Consider the following 26,790-nt stretch of genomic DNA (forward strand, 5'->3'; position numbering starts at 1 on the left):
GAAGAGAACCAAATGCAGCAAAGTTTCTGACAGCTTGGGAGTTTGGCTGCCATTCTCCCTTCTTCAAAGTGCTCTGCAGGATGAAGCAAGCATTTTAAACAGAAAAGGCACCACTGTTCTCTAACCTTGTTCACAGGAATAGCAGGGCCAAAATCCAATCCAAATTGAGGGCATCACTAAAGCTGTCAAATCTGATTCCATAAGCACAGGGAACAGATGCACTGCAAATAGCAGTGATACATTAACTAAAGTCATCATGCTGTAAATTCACTGAACCTTCTCTCTCACCTGGTGACTCTCCAATCCTAACACTCATCCTAACCACATCTCCTTCCCTTTCAGTGATGTTACCAAACCCAGTGGTGTTGTTAGAAGCTGTCTACAGACAAGCTGCTCTCCAGTTTCCATATCTGATACCTACCACTACCTCAGCCTTCTTTCTCTCCTCTTCCTTATCTCTTGCATGTCATCTTCCATCAGTGGAGGCTACTGGTTTTTACAGTACTGCCCCCTTCACTGTCTTCCAGGTCATTAAACAAAGCTGTGGGAAAGCAGCAAGTGTACAAAGTTTTCATGGATCTTCATGAGAAAATTTTGCTCTTTTTCCTTTTGAGGAATGTCAAAACTTGGACCAGGTATTTTTGCAATGCTAAGGGGTCAGTGGGATATTCTGAATATGAGATCATGACTTCATGGGACTCAAGATCTTCATATTGCTAAGATGAGAAGACTTCCAAGCCACAGAGAACTGAACAAATTGTATGGAAACAAGACTCTCAGGGCAGACACAGAAAAGTGGCTTGCAGGTTCTGTGGTGTGCAAGGATTGTTTTGGGCTCAATGTTAAGGACAGGATTTACTGTGAGCTTTCCTTGGGCATATTGGGAAGGACAAAGTAGACTGATACAAAGCTATAAAAAGTTCTAGAGGTATATGGACACTAAAATATCAGATGCTGTTGACTGGCAAGTTTAAAGCCTATCAGCTGTGAACAAATGAGAAGAAAAGCAAAGGGGTAAAATAAATAAAAGATAATGTAAGATAGTCAGACAGATAAAGAAAAAAATTCAAGTCCAGAAGGCACATGAGGTGCTAGTAGTGAAGCAGCCTGAATGGCTGGAGGGGACACAGCAGCCAGGGAAACTTATCGAGATGGCAAAATGACGTTCTCTAAAACAAGATAAATTAATTATTTGCCTCAGCGCCCCAGAAGGAGAAAAGAAGCTGACAGAAAATGACATGTCCTATAATTCTCAGGGTGACAAGGAGGGGAATTAACAGTGATGCAAGGATTAAGGCACATATATCCCTGCAGTGCTTCTTGCTGCCCAGGGCAAAGCCTTCAGTGGATGAATAGAGAGAACATACCAATGGCAGGCCAGCTGTGCTCTGCAATGGGGAAGGCTCTGTCTGATCATTTTCATGAAGCTGAAGAAGATTTCTAGGTCTGCCTCTCCTTTGCCACAGCCCTTATATCTTCATTTCTGCCTGCACAAAGTGACTGTGAAATTCTTCCAAAGAAGAATTCTCCTTTTTCCTTGGTGGTAGTTCAACACTCCCAGTACACAGGTATAAAAGTCTAGATAAGGTGCCAAGAAAAACATCAGGTATTAACACACACTGCTATTCACAAGAAAAACAGGTCAGAAGCCTTTTCCAAAGTCATGTGAAATTAATAGTGGAGAGTTCTGACATTTCACAAGCAAGGTGCAGCCTCCTGTGCTCTTGTTTTTCTGCACAGTGAAGGCATTGCTGACTTCCTGATCCTGAATGCACCTCAGTGTAAGATAGAGAACTTACATAAGTATGATCAACTTACTAGAGCTAAAGCTGGGGTGAAAATTCATTTTGATTAATAGAGAGGGACACATTAACGCACAAAAAAGCAGAATGTAAAATTCTTTGTTGCACTCTTCCAGATTTTAAGAACTACAGTCATGATCAAAACTTGAGATAAAGACCATTAAAACAAGACCTGATACACATTTGGCATTACTGTTGGTTAACTTTCTATAAACATAGAAAGTCTTTTGGATACTGTGACACATTTATAAAAAAATTGCATAGTGTAATATTATTTAGGATCATTAAAAGTGGTGTTACAGGCAAGCCTTATCAACAGCTGTTTAACCACATAGGGAGATAAATTTTGAAGAAGAGATAACACACTTGCAGTAAACAAGGAAAATTGCAGTAAACTTGGAAATTAATTCTGAAATTGTCTGTTCCTCTGCACAAGCCTGACCAATTCATTTGTCAGCTGTGCATTCACTGCTTCCAGTATTCAAAATAACATTTCACAATATTATCATCAGATACAATGCAGGCAGGCAGCTACACAGAGATAGATAAACGAAAGTTCAGGAAAAGCAGATAAGGTGGGAAATACCATTAATATATTTAAGCAAAAGAGCTTCAAATGAGGCTGCTTGAATTGCCTCTTTTCAGATGTCAGTGAACTGGACGACCATGGCAATTGTTTACTTTAGATGCTCTAGAAAAAGTAATCAAAAGAGAAGAGAGGTATAATTCAATTTAATTTCATATAAATTCAAATAAACTAGGATAAATCTCTTTCTAAACTGAGATGTAAATCCTTTCCTATTATGCTTCATTCTATGCCTCTAAAACAGCATGTGTGTGAGTCTGATGAGGTACAAGAACTGCAAACCAAGCTATGCGTGGAATCACATGTGAAATGCTGTAACTTAGCTAGAGGTTATTCAAGATATGGACAATTTTCTTGCCTGTTGACATTTTATAGATGTTCTTTTAGCTTTGCAGAAACTGAACTTCTTACAAGCTTCACAAAAGAACTGACATACTCGAATCTTTGATACTAGAATTTCTTTCAGAACTGCAACAGTCTATAAAAAAGGGGGAGAATGACTTTACAATGCTGAATAGTGATAAGGCAAGATGGAATGGTTTTAAATTTAAAGAGGAGACACATAACATCTTAGTTAGGAAGAAATTCTTTACTTAGAAAGGAGAAAGGTGCTTGCAGAACTTTGCCAGAGAGGTTGTGGATGCCCTGTCCCTGGAAGTGTGGAAGGCCAGGCTGGAGGGGCCCCTGTGTTCCCTGGTCTAATCCCTGCCCATCACGGGGGGTTGATACTAGATGATCTTTAAGCTCCTTTCCAACCCAAACCATTCTGCAGTACTGTGATTTCTGCCACTGCCTCAGCCACAAGACAGAGCTGGAGGGGAATACTGGCACTAGGATTTGTCAGTGTTTTAGAGTTATTTCATCACAAAGCAACTGTTAGCACAGTTAGAACACCAACAGGAGTGGATGCCAGAGACAAGAATCATTAACAAAACAACAGGTTACACATGGATTCTGTTTCTTTTTGGCTTTTTACTGAGAAGTTGTGGAAAAAAGCACCTCACTTAATGCATGAATTTAGAAGCATCCTGCAGCATTCAACATCAAGTACCAGAGAATAAAGAAGCATTGATCAACTCCTCCTCAGCACAACCTGTCCTGTATATATTGCCATTCTAAAACTATTGATTTGCCTGGCTCTGCCTGAATTTCTATTCTTTGTCCAAAATTCAATCTTCTTACTCTTTACAAACAAGAGACACTTCACTTCCCTGGACAGTAATATCTTGGTACCATCTGCAGTAGATAGAAACATGCAAAGTTTGTTGATCTCATAGGATGTTCTGGACCTCAGGGTGGCTAACACCTCTTTGCAATAGAATTTTAATTTCTTATTTCTCAACATCTTGTAAAACAAAAATAACTTTGACGTTCCAGTATTATGATCCAGCTCTTCTTGTACTTTCTTCATCCCTGAATGATCCTTTTGTATTGGAATGATTTACAGTATCCATTATGCAATTTAAGTGTGGGATATTTTTTTTCTTTACCTTACTGTGGATTAATCTCTTTTTAGAGAGTTCTATACCTTCCTTTACCTGCCAACTTCTGATACACACTGGAGTCAGTACATTTGCTTTTGGTGTAAGTACAGACTGGAAATGTGAATGATCCAGACAAGCACTTTCTGTTACCTCTGAGTGTGAGATTTTGGAGCCTGTGACTACACTTTGTGGGTTTTTTCCTATCCTCCAAGCCATACGGGCCAGTTTTTTCTTCGATGTACTAAAATGATTCTCCCCTTGTTTATTCCTGACCAGAACTGTTCAAAACTTACACTGTTCTTATCCCAGTTCTCCTCCTCATCCCAGCTATGCATTAGTTATTGGCTGGAGTTAAACCACAGCAACCTGTATAAGAGCTATCTATAACCTGTTAAATTTTATGTAAGATTCAGCTCTAGATTCTACTAAACCATTTATTTTTGCCTTTTTCCTCCTTAGACTTTCCAAAGAAACTAAGTACAGCATAGTTTTCATAGAGACTGAACAACAAGAAGTTCAGATAAAGAAGGACACAGCAGCTCCCTTCTTGCCCTGTGTCCATTTGCCTTTAGTTTTTTCCTTAGTTATCACACTATTCGATGCCCAAAACAAGATAATTTCAGTTGCTTTCCTGGAATGCTGCAGCAAAGTTTCCGGACACGATTAAAGCTCCAGCGATCACAAAAAGCAGGCGGGCAGCAGCAGCTGTGGCGTTTTTAAAGCTGCCAAAACATGAACTCACAGGCGGAGCACCAAAAGCTGGGGAGCCCTGGAGGCTCCATGGGAGCCGGGGCTGGCAGCGGCGACTCCCGACAGCGGCGACTCCCGACAGCGGCGTGCGGCGACACCGCGCGGTGCCGAGCACCACAGACGGACCGGGACACCGGGACACCGGGACACGGCCGGGGACACCGCCCGGGACACCGCGGCTGTCACTGGTGGGGTTCCGGGGTCCCTTTGGGATCCCTGAGGCTGCTTCTGCAGCCCTCAGTGACAGAGCACGTTCCCGAGCCTTGCCCAGATAGAATTGTGGCTCTCGGTGAGCTCTCAGACCAGCGGGGAAAAGAAACCAGCGTATGCAGAAAGGCAAAAATCCATGGTTTATTCTATGAAGGCATCCAATCTAGCATATACCAACGGCTATTTTTTTACAGGGGTTTTTATATCTTTTGAGGGTTTTACAATTTGCACCAATTACCAAGGGAATTCTACTTTCTAACCAGTCCCTGAAGGATTTTACATTCAAAGCTAGCCTATGGATACTAAAAGAGAATGAACCACTAATATTGAAGATAGATAAGAGGGTCTTCCAAGGGGGGGAAGCTAAATTCCTTTTGTATTCGTCATTTCACAAGCCATTTCTTATCTCTAAGCTATGGTTTTCTAAGGAGCTTGTTCTGAGGATGCAGGAAAACTTTCTTCTGTGTTTTCTGCTTCCTCCACACACGGCCACTGCCCCTTTAATGCAGCGGGAAGGGCTCGGGCTCTCCCAGCTCTCAAACAGCGGGGGACAGGTCATGGGAAAGCCACAATGCCACATAATCACAGAATGGTTTGGGTTGGAAAGGATCTTAGACATCATCTCGTTCCACCTCTCTGCCATGGGCAGAGACTCCTTCCACAAGGGGAAAAGAGAGAAGGCAAAAGAAGCTGGAGTGCAGACTCTGTGTGAATGAGCTAGCCACTCAAATCCTGGAGCTATGTTAAGGAAAAAACGCATTGACAAGTCAAGTCCATCCTGAAAGGAAAAGAGGAGAACTGCTGGAGTCTAAGCCAAATTGCTGAACTTCAAAGCAAAGGGATTTTCATCCTGTTTTAAGTGAAAAGTTCAATAGACCCAACCCATTCACTTCCATAAACCAGCCATGGTTTAAACCGTCTCAGTGCTGGATAAAGCTGGCTTCTAATGGATTGTTGTCCACACATTTGCTGTCTCCTACCTTTGAACCCACTCTAAACACCTAATGCTGCATTGAAGCCCATCCCAATGAATCTCAGATAGTAAATCAAAATGAGACTGTTTAAACACATCTTTTTTTATCAGCCAGAAGTTCACCAAAATTTTTTCAGTGACATTTAGAAGAGAAATCTTCATCATCCCATCAGGCTCTGCCAAAAATTGCAAAAGCATATAATTCCCTGGTCATGTGCCATCACTCGAGCAGGGAATGCTTAACTCTTCTTAGGGTCCCTACACTCTTTCTGTAGGGCAAGGACCAGCCCTGTGCACATCTTCTAAGGAGGCATCAGGGAACGAGGAAAACACACAATTTTCAGTGACCTCTCCCTGGAGGAAGGAACTTTCAGTCTCCTCTACTGTATATCCCAGGCAGGGCTGGCTGCCAGGAAGTATTTTTACTTTGAGGTGGTTAAGTTTATGCCACATAAATCTCAGTGGTCTCTCAGCTGGCAAAGGATGGCAGACAGCTACGAGTCTCTGTCCGGTGTCTGGACTCAAGGAACAAGGGTCAGCAGAGGCAGCCAGGGTGCAGATCCACTCCTCTTACCTGGGCTGCAAGATGAACATGCAGAGGGTGGTGCCAGCCAGAACAAGTCATGTCTTTCAAGATGTTCACTGGAGATCTACAAGTGTAAAGATTGTTCCAACCCTCTTCCACTTCATCCATCTCCCTCCTTTACACAAGCACAATTCATTTTCTCCATTTCGCTGTGAGTCAATACAACGGGGCAGCTGAGCATGTTTTGCTGCCACCATCTCAACCCATTGTGGGGATCTGTCAGCATCAGTACAATCAGGTCTGGACAATCGCTATTTTTGTGCTGGTTTGCTTCCCTCCCAAATGCTATTCCAAGTTAGAGGAATGTATATATTAAATTCTCTCTTAAATCACATTACTGTGCATGTATTCATTCATCTTACCAATCGTACAGAATAAAGTTGCCCCTGTGACTCTTGCAGCTGTCTTATAAGTTAGTCCAAATAAAGCAAGCTTCAAGAACTTAAGCCCTTAGTCATGGAAAATCCAAATGGCTTTTCAGGAAAATGAATTTTCTGTTTCAGCAGAAAGTCTTCACATAACTAAGCTTATTTGATGGATGTTGCCAAAACACTCAGCCTTTTCACAGTGAAGGCTGCATCGAGAAATAGGTAAATGTCCTTCTCCCAAGAGCTGGGATCCTTCAACAGAATAAACAGACCTTTCCTGCTCCTACTAACTGCTGAAGCATTTCCTGGGCACAACAGACTCCATCAGTGCCAAAGAAAGAAGGTCACTGAACAAAGAGAATCTCAGAACAGTAATGGATACTACCAGCACCCAGCTTTACTTTAGGGGTAAAATGACACCTTCTTGAGAGAATCCCTCTGATTCCACCATGTCTGGGATGAGGTTTAATTCAGAAGAATGGAACAATGCTTGTAAAACCAACACAGCATTGAAATGAACATTGTTGCTCCTACATGCAGATTTTCAGAACCAGAACAGTAAGCAGTGTCTTATTTGGAGAGAATTTGCAAGTGGCAGGTAAGTTTATTCTCTGCCTGTCCCTCTGTTGTTATCTGGCCCTCATGTCTCAGCACTACTTTTGCATTCATCAGCAAGGCCAGTTAAAAATTGCCTGAACTGCCGTTTGACCAAGTGCTTATCTGCACAACTGCACAACCCATACCATCAGTTAGGAAAAACAATTTTCCCTGGCTACTCGAGACAGCCTAATTACCTAATCTGACAGGTTATTAATGGTCCAAGTCAACAAAAAGTATAATGGATGCTGATAAGCACAAGCTGCCCGAACATTTGGCACGTACAACCCAGCCAGAAATCTTTGCTGTGAAAAGCTGCCATTGGCCACAGGACTGAACTGTCTGATCTCTCAGGGTTTCATTTAACAGGTCTATCAACATGATAAAGAGACAAACTAGCAAGTTGAATCCATTAATGAGGACTGTGAATCAGCCAAACTGTATAAAAGATATTTATGTAGCAGGTTAATGTAAAAATAAATCTGCTGCATTTCTCGATAATTGTAACACCCTTCCCTCCATGCTAGGAAGGAGAGCAGCACATGTCCATGTTCACCAGGCAATGGGCAGCAGGAATTATGACAGAGCCCTTGTTTAAAGCATTGTCAGTGCTCCCATAACTCACCACAAGTGCTGCACTATTTCATGGGTCTGTTTTAAAGATCCAATTACTAGACTCACATGATGCCATCAGAAACTCAGGTTCTCATTTTCAAGAGGAAAAAGAGACATATTACTTGCAGGTGCTGGGAGCAGTGGACAAAGGTGTTTCCTGAAGAGCTCCAAAACAGAAAGTATTGAAACAGGAATCCATGGCACCAGTTATTTATTTTAACCTCAGGGTTCTACAGGACATACTTTTAATCGTTTGGGTCCTGCCCCCTGAGGTGTAAATGCCCGGGGATAACATCATTGAGGCATTTAAGGATGAAAAGAAAGAAACAGGTTTGTCCCTTAGACTTCAATTTGTAGTTAACACATTCCAAAGCTGACAGGAGCTGGAGCAAATGCACCACAATGGCAAACAGCAGCTCACAACTCTAACACCCATGAGATAGGTTTTTCACAGAAACTATTAAAATTCAATCTGGTTCATTGACTTTTTTTTTAATTAAGCAGAACATCTGTTATTGTGTTTTGTTCCTCCAATTCTCTGTAAAAGTTTTCATCCACTTCTATAGATAGACCACTTCTTTTCTTAAGCATCCATCTTATACTGCTCATACAATTAAAGGGTTTAAGGGGGTTACCTGGGCAATGAATACTTCAGTAGATCTCATGTATGTTTTGAAACATGTCCCATTATTAAGCAAAACTTCACATCACTGAAATATTTATTTCTGTATCTCTGCAAATCCCCAGCTTCATGACACCCACACCTTGGAAAAATATGAGACACTTAGCTACTTTAACGTGCTCTGGATGATGTTCCTAAGTGACTTTGAAAATCAAGATACTTCAGGGTGTTCCACATTGACAACAGCTTGTACTGCCTGAAAATAAGTTCCAGTGACTCACTCAATGCTTGCATTGCTTAGAGCACTTTAGGGCTAAAGCCCAGCTTCTAGTCCAGATAAGGTAATTTTTGATTTCTTTGCATGGTTTTTCCTCTACCCAGCAGTAAAACTACAAATATCTACATAAACATTCTGTGGCAAAATCAAATTCTTTAAACTGCAGCAAAGAGAAACATAAAGCAGTTTTGCTTGGAACTGCCAAGTGAGCCACATCAAAAACAGAGACTTTCATTAATGTTAAAATTTTTCACCACTGTTGTGATTTAACCCCAGACAGCAACTAAGCACCACACAGCCACCAGTGGGATGGGAAAAAGAGAAAATAAATGTGAGAATACTCTATTGAGAAAAAGACAGTTTCATAGGAAAGCAAAAGCTGTGTACACAGGCAAATCAAAACAAGGAGCTCATTTCCCTCTTCCCCAAGGAATGCAGGTTCTCAGCATCCCCAGGACAGCAGGGCTCCATTACATATACAGTGACTCAGGAAGATAAACACCATCACTCCAATTGTTCCCCCCTTCCTTCTTCTCCCCCAGATATGTGCTGAGCATGAGGCCGTATCTGGGATATCCCTCGGGTCAGTTGGATCAGCTCTCCTGGCTGTGTCCCCTCCCAGCTCCTTGTGCACCCCCAGCCTCTCGCTGCTGGGGTGAGGTGAGGCGCAGAGAAGCCTTAGCTCGGGGTAAACCCTGCTCAGAAGTAACAAAAACATCTCAGTGCTATCAGCCCCGTTTTCAGCACAAATCCAAACCATGGGCCCAAAACAACTACTGTAGAGAAAATTAACTCTATCCGACCTTCTCAAAATCCCACTATATATAACCAACATCAATGGCTCATACCATCCACAAGACAATTGGTGATATTGAATGATATTGGAGGCTGCAGACATTTAATGGATACAATTAATGGTCAACAGAGAAGGGAAGTCATGATATAACCTGCAGAATATTAGCAGCCTGTTTAGGCAGTAATACCATCATTTCTTAAAATTATTATTGGGCCAAAACCAGAGTCATTATGTTTCATTAGTTCTGTATAATTGAGCTAGACCTGTTTCTCTTTTCCTGTAACTGGGTAACAACAGTTACATCTTTAACAACTACTTTAATAACTACTCATCTGTCTGATATTCCTCACTTGCCTCTTAAGTTATGTCTCACTTAACTCCAAGATCAGACTTTGCACCAGTTCATCATTGCAGGGTACCTGGGGGTCCTGGAGTGTGTATGCAATAACACTGCAGCCCATGGCAAAGACATGAAGCTAAACATGCACAAATAGTGAAGCCCCCTTCAAACCAGGCTCCTCACCCTGTGGATGACTTTGCATAATGCTTCACTATGAAGTTAAAAAAAATCTTCTCTGAGGAAATAAATATTTCCAGAAAAACATATTATCACGAGTGGCATTATGGAGTCCAAGAAAACACAGCATCTTTACAGAGTTAGAGCAACCTGCAGTAATCTGGGATGTAGTTCTCTGTTGCTATTCCTCTTCTCATCTCTAGAGTGCACATAATTTTCACCTAAGGGATAAGTATCTTTGCACATCTAATGTAAATGTTTTGTAAAATCTAGTGGCAAGCAGGCTAATGGATCACAAAATGAATGCATTTTCTGCTATTGTATCACAAATCTGAAGAAGTAAGGGAAAGGGAAAAATGCACCAAGTACACCAAAGAAGTAATAGGAAGGGGAAAATACACCAAATAGCAAAAAAGTCTGCAGGAAGTGACATAAAAATTTAACTGTTGTGAGGTAAATATTCCTAAGTTGTTCGTTCATGTGCATATGTAAAAATCAATCAACAGAGCACATATGTAACTGTATTTTACAATTTTGCATTCCCTGACTATTAGAAAGCTATAATAAAATCCAGCATTTAGCCTTGCTTCAGCAAGCTATTTGCTTCAGGTCTGTGTTTTGACCTAAGAAAACGTTTTATTTTCACACCACTTCGGGTAACATCAGAAATCCCACTTTATTCTCTCACTGGATGCTACATAAAACGAACACATACAACTTCGCTCGCTGTTACAGGCAGTTTTTCCCAAAACTTTCTTCACATTTCTACATGTACCACAAGAGGGAGCGCAGAGTTCATCTTCTTTAGCTTCGCCAAAAAAGAGGTAAAGAGAAACTGCTCAATGTAGTCATAAACTGTGCACGAAGTCAGGGTAGGAGTTTAGAATGTTTTTATACAGCACACCGGTGCTCAAACGAAAAAAAGGGACAGGCTGCTTTGAGAAAGGTGTTACCTCACATTCACAGTGTTGCATTGCTCTCTTCAAAGACAGCCAAAGCTGCAGATCTCACCTGAAGAAGAGAGACATGCAGGCTGATTGCACAGGAGGGTAAAAGCAAGACAATCCTGATGAAGAATCCTGGGAAGAAGCCTGCAGGCTCATCAAAGCTGTGTGAATAGGAATAAATTGCTAAGCCTTTCCTGGCATTTCAGATATACATGTGGGAGCAGGGATAGATGAGGAAAACACACCCTTCTTACTGCACACACTGCTTTAAATGGCAGTGTACTGTGATTTCTCATTAAAACACTATCAGAAAATAGCTCCCTAAAAAAACCCTGAACCTCCTCTTCTGCAGCACACAATACAAAAAAAGAGGAAAAGCTCGCAATACAGGAAGGTCTCCTTGGTCATTCCTTCCTTCTTTCTCTCCCCCACCCCACCTATCTTCTTCTACAAATCAAATCGCTTTTATGTTACAAAACTGAATAGTTATAATGATTATACATAAATCTTAAATCCAGCTAGCCACAGGTGGCTGCTGAAATATTACAAAATTACTGTTAACAGCAACAGTTAATATCCTATTCCAGCAGAGCAATCGAGCAGGTGCTTAAGCACATTGAGTCCAGTCTGTAGCAGTTACACTGTACACCAGTTTCCACTCATATCAAACACAGCAACTTACATATCCTTAAACATTGGTTCATAAAGATGGAAACAAACTTCCGAGGAAGAGGAGGAGAAGAAAACTCTCTGCCTCACACTCACCTTCCTCTTGGATAAAGTCACCGGGCTGGTGTTACCTGACTTAAATCCAGGCTGTATTTGTACCCCGCTTCATAACTGGTTTCCAGCATGAGGTTGAGGGGTTTGTTCAGTTCAGGTCTTCACTGCTTAGTTGTTTCCTTTTAATTTTCATTTAATTCATTCTATTTAAATTCCAAAAAGCCAATTACCAAATAATTTTCTACAGTGTTTGCTGTTCAAAACTTGTTCATAAAATAAAAAAAGCCGAGTGACTAACACAAATACATCTTCTATGCTTTCAACCCGTGGAATCAAATTATTAACTCTTCACAATTTAAACAGGTTTACATTTTTCTCTAATATCCTTCTGGGGTCCTGAGAGGGCAGCTCAGCTGAAGATAACAGTTACTTCCCTCTGTTATTGTCAACAGCTGTCACAAACACCACCCCTGACAGACTCCAGGTGCTTGCAGCTACTAAGAGTGCCACAGGTCAGAATGACACATGGTTAGAGGGATGGAACCCCTCTTCTGTGAGCAAAGGCTGAGAGAATTGGGATTGTTCTGCCCGGGGCTTCAGGAGAAGGCTTCAGGGTGACCTTCAGGGCAACCTTCCAGTACCTGAAAGGAGATTTCAAGAAAGATTGAGAGATTTGTCACATGGGCATATAGGGTTAAGACATAGGACAATAGCTTTTAACTGGGAGAGAGGAGGTTGATGTTAGATATTTGGAAGAAATTTTTCCCTGTTAGGGTGTAATGGCACTGCACAGAGAAGCTGAGGCTGTCCCAGCCCTGGAAATCTTCAAGGCCAGGTTGGATGGGGATTGGAGCAACCTGGTCTAGTGGAAGGTGTTCCTGCCCAGCAGGGAAGCTGGGATGACATGATCTTTAAAGTCCCTTCCAACCCAAACCATTCTATGACCTTTAGAGCTGAACACAATCCAGGCCTGATTCCCATTGCCATTGCACTTGCAGTCATGAACGAGCAGCACAACTGCTGTGGTCAGAAACTTGTGCTATAATCCCACATGCCCAGACTCTGTACCCCAATAAATCCACCAAAGGAGTTTCCAAATCACTCTATTACCAAACACAGAGCTTTCTGATCTTTAAAAAGACAAAAGTGAGTCAGGGAAGGAATCTACAAAACAGTGAAGGAACCTCACTACAGTCACATTTGTTTTGTACTAAACATCCAGAGTATTATTGAACAGCTGTGAGCACATGGACACACCATAAGAACTGTACCTCTACAGACTCGGATATATTGACTGGCTCCTTCATTTACTCTTTTGTTATGGGAACAGATACAGAGGCTGTGGATTTCTCCTATAAAATTTCCAGTGTACTAAAGAGTATATATTAAAGGAAAAATTGGATAGTTCGGTCAATAAGGCTGAATATGGGCAACCACTTTATATACAGAGAACTGCCCAAATTTCCTTCACCATTGCACCTCTCCAAGCCTCAAATCTCCGTAATGACAGTAGCAAAATTGTTATAAATACTAGGATGAAGCAGCAATTACTTACTACATTTGTGGAAGACTGAAACACAGATAACACAGAGATTGTAGCAGAACCTCCCTTGTATATTACTGGACAGTTCACAACTCTTTGAAGTTTCCTGACTTTGGTCCCTGTCTGTAAAGTGAGTTGGAATTGGGCATAGCACCCACAGCACTTAGGAAGAACTGGATAGTTCCTTATCTGCACAAATGAACACCAGAGAACGTCAAACAATATTGAAGAATACACCCAGTAAAGACTTGATTCTAAAATAATCATGGCAATACAGAAAAAAGTAATCAGAAACAGATTTTCTAGTGGTCATTTTGAAACTAACACAAGGTTATATTTAGGGCTTAAAAGGGGAACATATGTAGCATGTATTTTATGGGTACAACCCATTTTACAATTGTAAATGGGTAAATATCAACTGCGAATTATTCTAAGCAGACCCATCTTTCCCAGAGATAATTTAGTAGCAAAAGTGTGTGACCATTCCAATTTCACATATGAATAAATGATGCACATAGAAGGGATGATTTGTTGTCAAAGGCTAGCAAAGGAAGAAGGAATGTGGTCTTCCAAGTCCAGTCCAACATTCATAGTCAGCCCCTAAATAAAGTAATTTGAAAAAAAAGTAATTTTCATTCTAGGAATATGCAAACATGACAGAAGACTGACATCCCTCAAAAATGGTAAAATATGAACCCTTAAACAGAGATAAAAAATATATTTTTAGTCTATTATCTAGCCCTTTCTAAAAAAACCCCAAATTAATACTGCATTGTTTTTACTTATTCTTGGACTTCTGAGACCCTAGGTTCTACCAGTTTTTTGCTCCATAAATGCAGAGTCTAGAAACTTTGATATGTTAAAACGTACAATTTTTTATACCTTTTAGAAGACATGAGAGCCTCATTTAATTGTGACTCCAAAGTGTTGGCTTTAGCAGATCCAGTAAATGTTAATTTATCATAACAGCACTGCTAGAGGTACCTGTGCACCAAAGAGCTCTTCACTTTTCACCTAAAGGGTTTGAGAAACAGTGCATTCCAGCAGCTGCTGGGAGAATACTCAGAGCAGCATGTTTAGGTCATTCCAGGTATATCTTGCAATACTTTCATGTCACTTCAACAGGAACCTCTTACACGCCAGCCTTTCATGAACAATCTATCCCCTTCAAGAACTAAATGCACAAAGGGAAGACTGAGGCTCTCAGTTTATTTGCCTGCATAAGATAGAAGGTCTCCAGAGGGAGAAGGAAGAGATCAGAAAGTGGGACTGCCAAGAAATTTGGATGGGGACACAACAGAGGGACATCTGCTCCAGGTGGGTTGGTCAGAACAAGCACAGTGACAGCAGTGTCTGCCATCTCAACACAATGCCTTCTCCATAGTCAGCAACATTCCAATTCTTATCTTATTCTTCTTTCAACTAATATTTTATTGTGCTTTTGAATATGCAGGAGAGAAAGGGAAGCTGAATTGCCATGTACTGCACACTCATTTTTTCCGAAGCAGTCACGTATGCCTAATCAGCAAAAAGCACTTACATTCTTTTCACAAGTTATTAACTGAAATGGGAAACCAGCTTACTGTGATTCCATTATAAAAGAGTTACTGCACTCTGGTGCAGCTGGTATAATAAGTATCAATTGGCTTGAGAGAAACCAACTAGGGCTGTACCACAACATTCAGTCTTGCATTTCCCCAGGATTGCCACACATAACCTAGATCTAATCCCATAAAATAAAAGAGAGGTGCTGATCTTCAAGTTCATGCAGATCTTCAGGCCTCTGTATAAAACAGAAATAGAATAAGAAATCAGTTGTGTTAATAAGAAAATGAACAATCTGAAGAGATATATTGGCATTAAAGGTGTTCAGCACTTTTTATCTGCTTCCTAGAACAACAGTCACAGTCAATGCAGAGTTCTCATCAGAATCACTTCTGCTTCACCGAAGTTTTGCACTTAATTCTCAAGTTAGTACCTACTTTCCTTCTTCAAGCCAATAAAGATCCATGCTGAGCTATCAAACCAGCTCCTTGGACACTCTTCAGGAAATTTTTCCTGTTAACCTCATCACATATTTAATTTCACAACTTTTTTCAACGTAGAAATGGACAGGATTTTTTTTCTAAGCCTAAATATTAAACTTCATTAACATATATTTATGCATTTGAGGCAGTATAAAGAATGCTGAAATACATTATCAATATGCCAAGGGACATTTCAAGCACAGCAAACACCAGTGCCCCTCCGCAGTTGCAGCTCTGCTGTCATCCACAAAAAGATGCATATGCTTCAACTTTCAAACACTCCATGGACAAGGTGAGCCTTATGATTCATCTGTCACATTTTACTTTGTATGGGAGTCAAAGAAAATCAAGAAAGCAGTATCAACAAGGTTGCTTAAGCACAAAGTAATGAAAATGTATTTAAATCACACTCTTTTAGGGCATTTTTCAATGGCATTATGCAGCAACTATGTCATAGGTTGCTCAGCTCACAACAAGACACAATACAAATCCAAAATAACAACTCAAACATCAGTCAGCAGTATAAATGTGACCTGCCTGAGGACATCTGAAAAATACGAATGTATTCTGGGTTTATTTTGACTAAATACAAGTTGTCTACCAAGCTGCTGTCTCCCCTCTTTGACAGGGAGGGGAGAAAATAGGATGAAAATAATCATGGGTTAAAATAAAGACAGTTTAATAGTGCAAAAGCAGAGGCCAGACACAGAAGTAAAGGAAGACAAAATATTTATTCTCAATTTCCCATTAGCAGATAATGTCCAGCTACTTTTGGGGAAGTAGGACTTCAGCCCCTGTAGCAGCTGTTCTAGAAGACAAATTCCATCATAATAAATAAATAAATAAATAAATAATAATAAATACCTTTTCCCTTAGCCTTTATTGCTAAGCAGACATCATATGTTCTGGGATATCCCTTTGGTGAGGTGGGGTCAGCTGTCCTGGTTCTTCTCCAATATGGGTCTCTTCCACCACAGGCTACAGTCCTTCAGGAACAGACTGTTCCCAAGTGGGTCCCCCATGGGGTCACAAGTTCTTCCAGCAAACCTGCTCCTGCACTGGCCCCCACAGGGTCCTAAACTCCTTTGGTACATCCAGGGTACATCCATCCACGTGCTCCAGCCTGGGGTTCTCCCTGGACTGCAGGTGGATCTCTGCTCCACCATGGATCCCCATGGGCTCCAGGGGCACAGCTGCCTCACCATGGCTTTGTACCACAGGCGCCAGGGGAACCTCTGCTCTGGCACCTGGAGAATCTCCTGCCCTTCTTCTTCTTCACTGGCCTGAGTCCACAGAGCTGTACTTCTCACTCCTCCCTCTGGTTGCAGTTGCTGTTGTGCAAGTTTTTTTTCCTCTTCTTAATTCTGTTGTCCCAGAGGTGCTACCAGCATTGCTGATGAGCTCAACTTTGGCCAGCAGCGAGTCCATCCTGGAGCCAGCTGGCATTGGCTTGTTGAATGTGGGGAAAGCTTCTCACAGAAGCCAGCCCTGCAGCTCCTCACAAAAGATTTATCTGCTGTTGTTCATAGATTTGGTTTGTTTGGAACACAGAAGTAACGAAAATTAGTCACTTCTGGCTCCTGGGAGATCCCACTGGAATTCCTGGGCATGCTCTCCAAGAGGCAGGGGCTTCTCTTTTACCATAGACACATGTGCTACTGTAACACATTTGTAACTATAAAACAAGCATATCACTGGCTATTTCACATCCAGGACATTCTTTACGAAGTTCTGACAGCTTCTTTAGTCAGAGGAAATTAGATTACTCAAATCTTGTTGCCTGGAATTGACAGCATTTGGTCCGTAGGATGCATAGAATCACTATTTTCCCCAACACAAATGTGTCATTTGTTTTTACAAGAAATATGAATAGGCCAATAAATTAGGAAATGTCAAGCAAACGCCATGTAAAAAAATCCACTTTCTGTAAATGTTACCAGAGTCATCTTTCATACAGGCACCTTACTTTTTCAAGAATTTGTATCACAAAGTGCTGCCCCAAACCTTCTCACAGAGGATGCCACAGGAATAGGTTCACAAAGGTATTGCTTCAGGCCAAACCAAATTGTTGTAGTGAAAGGGATGAAGTCAAGGTCTGAGTCAGAGTCCTACAGCAAAACAGAGAAACAGCAAGGAGTTCTGTCAGTACAAATATAGAAGAACTAAAGCAGTCATACAGTACCAATGAGGTGAGAGGAGAGGAGGAAAAAATTTGCCTGTGGGCTGCAATGCCAGGAGTAACTAAAAGATTTTTGACAGGTCACAGAGTCAGGAAGCATTTCTGTACTGACAGCCTCTATGTCTTCAGCTAGGATGCAAACAAATCCAGCCTTGATATGAAGACAGAGAACACAGAACTCCACCACTTTTGTTTCAAAACTTAGATATAAACACACAGATTTTTAGATCTTTGCCTCATTTCTAATTTAAATTTGTCTGGCTTCAGCTTTCAGCCACTAGTTTTGGGGTTTGGGGGTTCTTAGCCCTTTTCTGCTGTACTCTCTGTAAGACTCTCTAGAAAGTAGTATTTCATTCTCATCTCCCAAAATCAAGATCTCAGTTTCAAGTCATCTAATTTGTGACAGTCTCTACCAGTACACCACAGTAAGATCACATAACTGCTGGAAGTCTCCCTGTGCAGGAAATCGTTTCCAGGCCTCCTGTTGAGGAACCATTGCTGTAACAGGGCTGACAACAGAATTACAGCAGGAATGGAATTAGAGATCTCCAGGGAAAAGAACTCAGTCTTGCATGGGTTTGTGCACTTTCCCTTCACCTGCTGGAACACGGTACTTTGCAAGGTCAGCCTAAAAAAGCTGAATTCAACAAGTGTAAGGTCATCAAGGGCAATAAAGATAAACACTAGTGACTCTTCTCCCTCATTCCCGAGTCTCAGCCGGGGTCTCTCGGCCCCCACTGCGGACCCAACCGCAGGTCTCGAGGAGCCGGGCACGGCTCTCCCGCACCGCTCCGGGCACCGGCACAACTTCACGGCAGCCGCCCCGCGCCCGCCAACGAGGCTTGGAAAAGTTACCGCCGGCCTGCGGGAGCGGAGCGAGCGGGGGCTACGGCCCCAGGGCAGCGAGCGGCCGTCGGACAGCCCCGATGGGGCGGCTCTGTGCCCGCCCGGGGGAGGTGTCCCGGCTCCTGCGCGGCGAGCGGGGGCCAGCGCGTCCCACCCCCGGCCTTGACGCCACGCGTTAATGAAATGCTAATGCCGGGGCGCCGAGCCGGGCGCTGCCCGCGCCGATAAAACGCGGCGCGGCGCGGGGGCCCTGCCCGCAGCCATGCAGAGCGCGGCCCCCGCCGCCCCGCCGGCCCTGCACCTCCTCACCTCCTACTTCATCGACAGCATCCTGGGCCGGGGCCCCGCCGCGGGCCGGCACGGTGAGGGGCGGCGGGGAGGGTGTCACGGTGAGAGGCGGCCCGGTGAGGGGCAGCGGGGTCGCTCCATGCCCGCCCGCCCCGGTAACTCCGCGGTTGTCTCCCGCAGGCGCGGAACGCGCGGAGACGCCGCGGCCCGGCCGAGCGCTCAGCCCCGCAGAGGAGCCGCCGGCGGAGGAGCGCCAGGAGCGCCCGCCCGGCTCCGAGGCGCCAGGACCGGTGAAGAGGAAGCAGCGGCGGTACCGCACCACGTTCAGCACGTTCCAGCTGGAGGAGCTGGAGCGCGCCTTCTGCAAGTCCCACTACCCCGACGTGTTCACCAGGTAGCGGCGGGAGGGGCGGGCGGGGCCGGGCCGGGCCGGCGGGCAAGCTCCGGCTCTAACCGTGTGTTCCTCCCGCAGAGAGGAGCTGGCCCTACGCCTTGACCTGACGGAAGCCCGGGTGCAGGTGAGTGCCAGAGGGGACGAGGGGCGAGAGAGGGTTGAACACAGCGGGTTTTCCCTTTTGTTCCGCCGGGCGAGAAGGGAACGGCGGCGGTGCCGGGCACGCGTCCTGTCCGCGGCGGGTGGTGCTGAAGGGACGGAGCAAGGGACGCGGTACCTCCGAGGGGGAAGCGGCGGCTCAGGGACATCCCCAGCTTGCCCTTCACTCCCGCTTGCGCTGCCGCCTGCATGGGTCGAAAGGCAAGTACTGTCTCCTGAGTTTCAAAACAGGATTTTAAAAGAATAAATTAGGTTGTTTACAAAAAATGAAGGGTTCTGTGGGGCATCCAAAGTTATTTACTGAGGCTGCAGAGTTAACATCCCTCTCTTGGTCTAACTTAGCTCAATAAAACAGTTACACTTCTAAATGACTGGTTAAAACAAATGAAAGATTAATTTGAACTCATATATGACAGCCAGGTCCTGTCCAGGAGAATTGTTTTGCCCAGCTGGGCTGTGATTGCAGCAATGCCTGTAGAACTTCAGCATACTTGAAGGCTGCAGTTTGCTTAAACTGCAAACGACCCCTAGTAACTTTTCCTGACTCTGTGCACTCCTGCTTAACAATATCTCTTTTAAATCCTTTTCTTTAGATTAATGTCTTGATAACCTAGAAATCTCCTTTTTATACAAAAATTATAGCCTTAAAGAAAGAAAAAAAAAAAGTTGTTTCAAAAGTTGTGAAGGCTTTCAAGTATTTATAAGCTGCAAATGACAATTGTACTAAATTTGGCTTGTGCTGTAGATCAGATATTGACTGTTCCAGCACAACTCTGGGTATGTGCCTACATGTGAAAGACTGAGAACTGGTGCAGCTGCTCAGTGTGACAGTTCTGCTTACTACTGCATAGTTTTGATACTGTTAATGACAGATCATTGTTTGTATACTTTGTCATTACTCCAGTCACTGGATCTGCGATGGTTCACACCACAGTTACAGTCTGTAAAACTGTAACTCTTTTAGCTTTTGATTTTAATATGCACCATCTTCAAAAACAGGCATTAGAAGTATGAATGGTACTTTATAATTGACTCAAAGAATACCTAGATGAGCTTTTCAGCTCTCTTTTGTGGACTTGGGGGAAATTATGTCCCCTTCTCTCTTCCTAACACCAACAATGACTAAAACCTCTAGTCACTGACATGTCCCAGTCTCTGACAATGGCACATGGCATCTAACAATGAAAAAGACGTGTGAAAAGCTGTTACTTTAACTGTTACTATCAAATTCCCTTTGTGGGATGCATACTCTGTACACCCTGTGAAGGAATGGTGCAATGGTACATGGCAAAGAGGAACTCATCTCCTAATGATTCATCTAAAAAAACAAATGGAAACGTTTGTGTTTGATGGAGCCAAAAAGGAATTAACAAGGAAAAACATAGTTGATGCATCCCCAGTGGATGGAAGAAACAGCAAAGAGCTGTTTCTGGTACTTCTTGGCCTCCTTCATATGTTAGATCTTAACACAAGTCTCCTGAGGATGGAGCATGGAGTCAGCAGAGTTGTTTAGTGTGAGCTTGCAGTGCACAGAGCCAAGCCCCAGTTCCTATCCTGTGGGAAACTGGGCTCAGCCTGGAGGGAAGAGAATGTGAAGGAATAACAGTGATGTACTGTTCTTAAACTACTGTAATTACCAAATACTTGCCACATATGTCCATGTTCTTAGTTGCAATATAAGACATCCTGTGTGAAATTAAGCCTTCCAATCCTCTCCCATGGTATCTGGCTCAATCAGCTGACATGGAAAGTGGCATCTCTTTACTTACTCAAGTGTAAACTCAAGAAATTAATCTTACCCAGTGCAGTCAGACCATTTCTTCACCTCAATGTATTTTACAATTGGAGGTTTGCTTCTCTGGGGAGATCCCTCTGTCAACCAGCTGAAGTGGGTACCAGCCACAGCATTGTCCCTCCACTTGCCTTTTGAGTTTTATATAAGAATGAACAAATAAGAAAAAAAATGGCATGCATATATGTTCATTCCATCATCATTTCAAAGAGATCCCCCTTACCCAACACCCTCCTTACTTACTTTTATAGAATAAGGGAGATGGTGCATTCCTTACCTTGGGAAAGAGGTAGTCAGAGAGTCTGCAAAACCTTTTCATAACCTGGAACCGTGTTGGGATTGCTCTTCAATAGCATTTGCATCTGTTGTTGCCATTCATGTTTCTCATTATTCATATTGTTAGGATGGGAAGAAAATAAGAAAAAGTTAAAGGAATCTTTTATCTTGTTAACGTGAGGGGTAAAAGGTTTCATGGGTATTTCATTGCCATAAATTGCATCAGTTTTAAAACACTGGCTTACAGATATAACTGTTCCTTGTCATATTTTCTCATTACAACCCTCTTATTCATTTACAATAGAAACACAATACAGTTATGCACATCCATCTTTTTAGCATCATTAGGTATTACATCAATTAAATAGGATACATTTTTAAAGAAAATTACAGCAAGAAAGCAATCAAATTTTACATGCTCACATTTTCCTTTGTAAAAGACCTGAATCTCTTGTCAGATATGCATGATGCTAGTAATTGCAAATATAATCTTGGTAATATTTAGCAGGCAATTCAAAACTTGATGGTTTGAAACTCATTTTTGAGTATTAAGTAATACTTTTTTTCTAGAGTATTTTGCCATTGATATTACAGTCATAAAAATCTTAAGACTGTTGTAGCAGTTTCTGTTATGGTTAATTTGTCAGTTCAGATGTGGCTGAAAATAGAATAAAGACAAGTTAAGCCTTTTATTGGAAGCAAAGGAAAACTGCTTAACAAAAGATTCAAGATGATTCATCTGAATGTTAATGACTGTAATGTGTGCAGTAAACTTTGAAAGCTGTTTGTCATGTCAGTCTAAGGTATGAGGCATTGGTCTACTCCTGTTATCACTTGAGCTATGAGTTTGTACCAATAGGAAAGGAAAGCTAGTATTTTTGTAACAGTAATTATTAGATATCTATGCTGATATTTCCTTACAGTTTGAGAAATACAAAATCTGAGAGATTATTTAATTTTGGAGTTAAGCTCAAAATTACCTGTAACATCAAAAAAATTATTTTGTAGTCAAAGTGCATGTCTGAGTGATCACATTGATTTGCTTTAGGACAGAGAAAGCAGAAAAGCAGATATTTGATATTGTGTTAGACTTCCATGAAGAACAGATTGAAGAACAGTGCTAAGATTTAGTAAAGACATGAACACCCTTGCAGCATTTATCCTTTTTAGGAAAGGCAGTATCTGCATATCTGCACTGTGAGACAGTTATTGCCTTTTCAGCTGGATTTTTTTCATAGAAAACACTAACACGTTTGAGTTGGTGGTCTTCTCCTGTGAGATATTAGCTAAGCTCCACTTACAAATATTTAAGATTACTGGTTAACAGTGACTTTAAATCATCTGATTCCAGTAATATAGTTTTCCTTATCAAACCCCTATCTTGGACTAATACTGATGGAGTATCTAGTCCTCACTGCCATGCAGGTATAGCTGCCTGGCATTTCACAGACCCAGATATTCCTTTGTAAGACATCTGACTATTGAAAGCTGATGGTTGCTGGAGGAAAGACCAAAGAATGAGTCTTAACACTCGAGAATTTCAAGGACCAAATTCAAAATTTTGATGTTCTGATTTTCCGCTGAGTGCACCTCCCTCTGCTGACTGCCTGTGAGTGAGACAGTTCTGTGTAACACACGGAACCCGAGGGGCAGAAATCCCTCTTCCAGGAGAACAGCAACTTTCCATTGTAAATGTACTGCGTGCAATGAAAGGACTAACGTAGGACTTCTTCAGCTGGATCCTGAGAACTCCAGAGCAAATGCTTTGAAAGAGTCAGTTGTTCCTAACAGAGAGAAACAGCATCAGGCTCGGGACAGCAAGGCTGGGGTGTGCTGCAGCCTTGTTTGGGGATCAGCGCCCCAGTGTGTGGAGGGATTTTCTCCCAAACACACTTCATGCCATTTAAGCACCTGAAAGTAAGTTACAATTCTGGAAATGGTCATAGGGCATGGCTGAGGTAAAGCAAGCTGGGTCCCCCCAAACCTGATTTTTAAATACTGTTGATGCTATTTAAAACTCTTAGAAAACAATTTTTGTACTGTATTGTAATTGCTACCTCTTGAATGGCTTTGTTGAAATTTAACTTTCAATTAATAGGTTATGAAAGGAAGAATAATCATTTTCAATAATTGCTTTTGCATTTCAGGTGACAGGTTAATATATTACAATGGCTTTAAGACATATGTGACTCTTCAGTCAGAGAGTAGTCGAATTTACAATATTTAAAAGTGATTTATTTTGTAATAAACTCACTAAGGCATTTATGAAAAGATCTTTTATATTAAAGAAGTGGGGTTTGGTTTAACAGTAATTATTTTGCCATCCATATCAATACGTGCTGTAGTATCTGGTAAGACAAATTACAGAGTAAGTTGAGCTAATGCCTTTCTAATTTCTTATTGAAGGTCTGGTTCCAAAACAGAAGGGCAAAGTGGAGGAAACGTGAAAAAAATGAAATTCTGGGGACTGTTCCGGGAATCTCCTTAACACACCCACTTGGTCTATTTTTGGATGTTCCACTGAGTCATTCTCCCCTCCTAGATCACACGTGGAGGTCAATGCCTCTTTCAACATTGGCTGTGCCATCCATGTCCCCAGCTTTCAGTCCTTCAACTTTAGGGCCATTTGGCCTCAGCAGTCTTACCTGGACTTCTCTCTTCAGAAATCCTATATTAAATCCACATTTTGGAAGGTATAGAATAATTTCCTTTTTTCTGAATCTCAAAACTGTTAAAAATGCTGCATTTATATTATTTTGCTACTTTTATGTTCTCAATAAACTTACTAAAATGGGTTAGTTCCTGTGTAGGACCACTTGATTAGGAACAGCAAGATTTAGGTTTAAGTCATGCCAATAAAATCTTAATGTGTAATTGCTTTTCAAACACAAATTATGCATACTTACTGCAATTTTGGTCTCACTGAACTGTAGTCTTCATATAGACTGCTGTGACCTGTGTGGCTGCAGCTCCATCCTTCTCTCTTGCTCTCTCTCAAGTACAAATATATTATATATAAAACACATAAATACATTCTACACTACATATTATATATAAGTATATAAAATATTTTTAAAATAGAAGATAGCACACTTGCTGAAATTAGAGTTTGTGTACTACATTAAGAGACAAACAAATGTTTTTCACATGGAATCAATTGATCTGAACAAATTGTCTGCATAAACAGCTATACAAATTGGCCTTTTTATGAGGTGGTTTATTGCTTTCACAGAACAGGCTGATCTACAGCATCTAAGGTTTGTTTAGAAAGGATTTAGCATGAGAGGTTAAGTAAATGGTTGCAGGTTTAGATAGATGCATGCGATGTCTGATCATCTCTTGTTCATTTCATTTAAAATTGGTTTGGTTTTTTATTTAGGGTGGAGTTTTCTGCTTGTTTTTTGTGGGTTTTTTAAGGGCAAGACACTATACTGAAAAATAAAGCTAAAAAATGTACATTTGGAAGAAATTGGAAATTTTGGAATGTTTTTTCTTAATACTTTGGTGGGGGGAACTGCAACTCAATAAGTATTTGTTCTCCAAAACTAGTCTTAATTTGGGTAATATTGACTTCTTTCAAATACAGGTTTCTCAATGCTTTAAATCCTCTCGTGACAACAGCTTCAGTACTGATGAAAGCTCCTGGACCCCCGTCAGACCCTGTTCTCACTGCCTTCACTGATCCAGCAGCAGTTGAAAGGAAAACGTCAAGCATTGCAGCACTAAGACTCAAAGCGAAAGAACATTCAGCACAAATCCCTCAATTAAACCTCATCTCCAGTCTTACAAATACTAACAAAGAACTTTGTTAGGAGCTCTCCCACAGACTACAGCCACGGAGGGGAAAGTGAATGCCTTCTCCAATAAGTAGCTCTCATTAGAGAGACACATTTAAAAAAAGAAAACACACACACACAGAGCTGTATTTCCTGCAGCTTCAGTAACAGACTGAAAGGAAATAAACCTGCTAAACATTGTTTTCCTTCATTACAACACGAAATCGGGTAGTAAATTGCCTTGTATCACTTCTTGCACTGCAGAAACAGAAGCAGGAACTATCTTATCTGTGTAAATCAGGCTAACATGTATCTGAAGCTCTGAAATCACCGAACTCACCAGAAGCTAGTCCAAAGGCTCCAAATTCTTTCTAGGAATAACCACTTTTCTAAGCAATTTTAACTTCTGAGGAGGAACTCATGCATGCAGTACTTGAGAATCAGTACACAGTTATTAACTTGGAGACCATGCTTCATGTTGAAGTGCAAATGCCAGTGAAATATGGCACTCTAGACAGACTTAGCAGGAACAAGATGGGGACTATTTTAAGTATGGGCTTTTGATTCAGAACTAGGTTTGTGTAAAGGGTACCTTGTTTCAAATTAAAAAAAAAAAAGTTTGTTTTATGTTCAGGGTGGCAGTGTCTTAACCAAGAAAGTTTAACCTCTGTACATGAACTGTATCCTGTGAAAGTAGGTTAGCAGTGTGCAGTAAATTGTGTGTAGTTCTCTGTCTATGTATAGACATGTCAATCAGTAGTTTATAGCTGTAAATGTGAAGTTGCTGAATACTTTTAGCAAGATTTCTGGCACACCTTACCAGACCAGTAAGTTAACAGATTACTTGTATATTTTGAGACATTTCATGCCTTGAGTAGTTTCATAATTTAAATGAATACTCAATGTGAAGTGTGAAATTCTTCCTTGGACTAATGTTGAAATGAGAGGCCTTACTGAACAGGAGTCTACAGTCCCTCACAATCCTGGACTCCATGACAGGTCTTTTGAAAGTCCTTCCTGAATTTTCCCATCCAGGACATGGGACTGAGAACAGCTCTCCACAGGTCTGATGCTTTAGTGTAAAGTGAGGATATGTAGTATCCTCCTGGTGCTTTAGTGAAAAGCAGGACAGGTTATTTTTGCAGCCTACCTCACAGGGCTGTTGTGAGGACTCATTAAACAAACACAACAGTGTGCAAGTGGAGAGTTATACAAGTGCTAATTTTTGCTTCACAGCAACAAAAGAAAGGCCAACAGTTGGCTGCACATGGAGATCACCTTTCCCACACCTATAGCAGAGGTCCAAGCAAACTCTGTTCCTGTGGTTGATGGGACAGCATGGAACTCCTCCACTGATGCTGCCTGTTTTCTCAAAACTGTCCTCAAACACATTTACACTGAATAGATTTTGTGTATTTTAGAATTTCTTCCTCAAGGCAGCTCTGGGCCTACTCTTAAGACTTCACAGTTGTGTTCTCAGCTAGAGTTTGAGGTGCAGAGCTCCAGATACATTGCTGCTGCTTCTGGAGACTGCACCGAGCTTGTACTTAGCTCCAGGGCAGAAAAGGGTCAGACAAATAAGCATCACGTTCCACAAGAGTGGAAGTATTTCTGTTTGGGTTCATAGACCTCATTGGTAGCACAGGTAGGAGAAGGT

The 26,790-nt window shown here is 41.8% G+C and overlaps 1 protein-coding gene and 1 long non-coding RNA gene across 3 annotated transcripts; one reads left to right on the forward strand and one right to left on the reverse strand.

Annotated features, from left to right (window-relative positions):
- Window positions 1-10,834: 10,834 nt before the first annotated feature.
- Window positions 10,835-21,224, reverse strand: LOC148222155 (uncharacterized). 2 transcript variants are annotated; one of them, XR_015806766.1, is made up of 3 exons: window positions 21,089-21,224; window positions 16,288-17,531; window positions 10,835-15,179 (listed from the first exon to the last, which is right to left on the reverse strand). It is a non-coding gene; the product is annotated as an uncharacterized LOC148222155 (long non-coding RNA). The 2 variants fall into 2 exon arrangements; XR_015806765.1 differs by lacking the exon at window positions 21,089-21,224 and adding an exon at window positions 18,758-18,886.
- On the forward strand, window positions 18,711-26,335 carry ESX1 (ESX homeobox 1). Its single transcript, XM_014885911.2, has 5 exons — window positions 18,711-18,810; window positions 18,917-19,130; window positions 19,209-19,254; window positions 23,764-24,050; window positions 24,944-26,335. The coding sequence occupies exons 1-5, from the start codon at window positions 18,711-18,713 to the stop codon at window positions 25,167-25,169; spliced, it is 873 nt and encodes a 290-aa protein (XP_014741397.2). The 3' UTR covers window positions 25,170-26,335.
- The last annotated feature ends 455 nt before the right edge of the window (window positions 26,336-26,790 follow it).

The sequence above is a fragment of the Sturnus vulgaris genome, chromosome 14 (assembly GCF_052056855.1).
Source record: "Sturnus vulgaris isolate bStuVul1 chromosome 14, bStuVul1.hap1, whole genome shotgun sequence".
Taxonomy (NCBI): Eukaryota; Metazoa; Chordata; class Aves; order Passeriformes; family Sturnidae; genus Sturnus; species Sturnus vulgaris.

Excerpts from the sequence above, each read along its gene's own strand:
- ESX1 (XM_014885911.2), top strand. The coding sequence starts at position 18,711 with ATGCAGAGCGCGGCCCCCGCCGCCCCGCCGGCCCTGCACCTCCTCACC. Across the intron at positions 18,811-18,916 it reads CCCCGCCGCGGGCCGGCACG|GCGCGGAACGCGCGGAGACG; the intron begins GTGAGGGGCGGC and ends TGTCTCCCGCAG. Across the intron at positions 19,255-23,763 it reads TGACGGAAGCCCGGGTGCAG|GTCTGGTTCCAAAACAGAAG; the intron begins GTGAGTGCCAGA and ends TTCTTATTGAAG.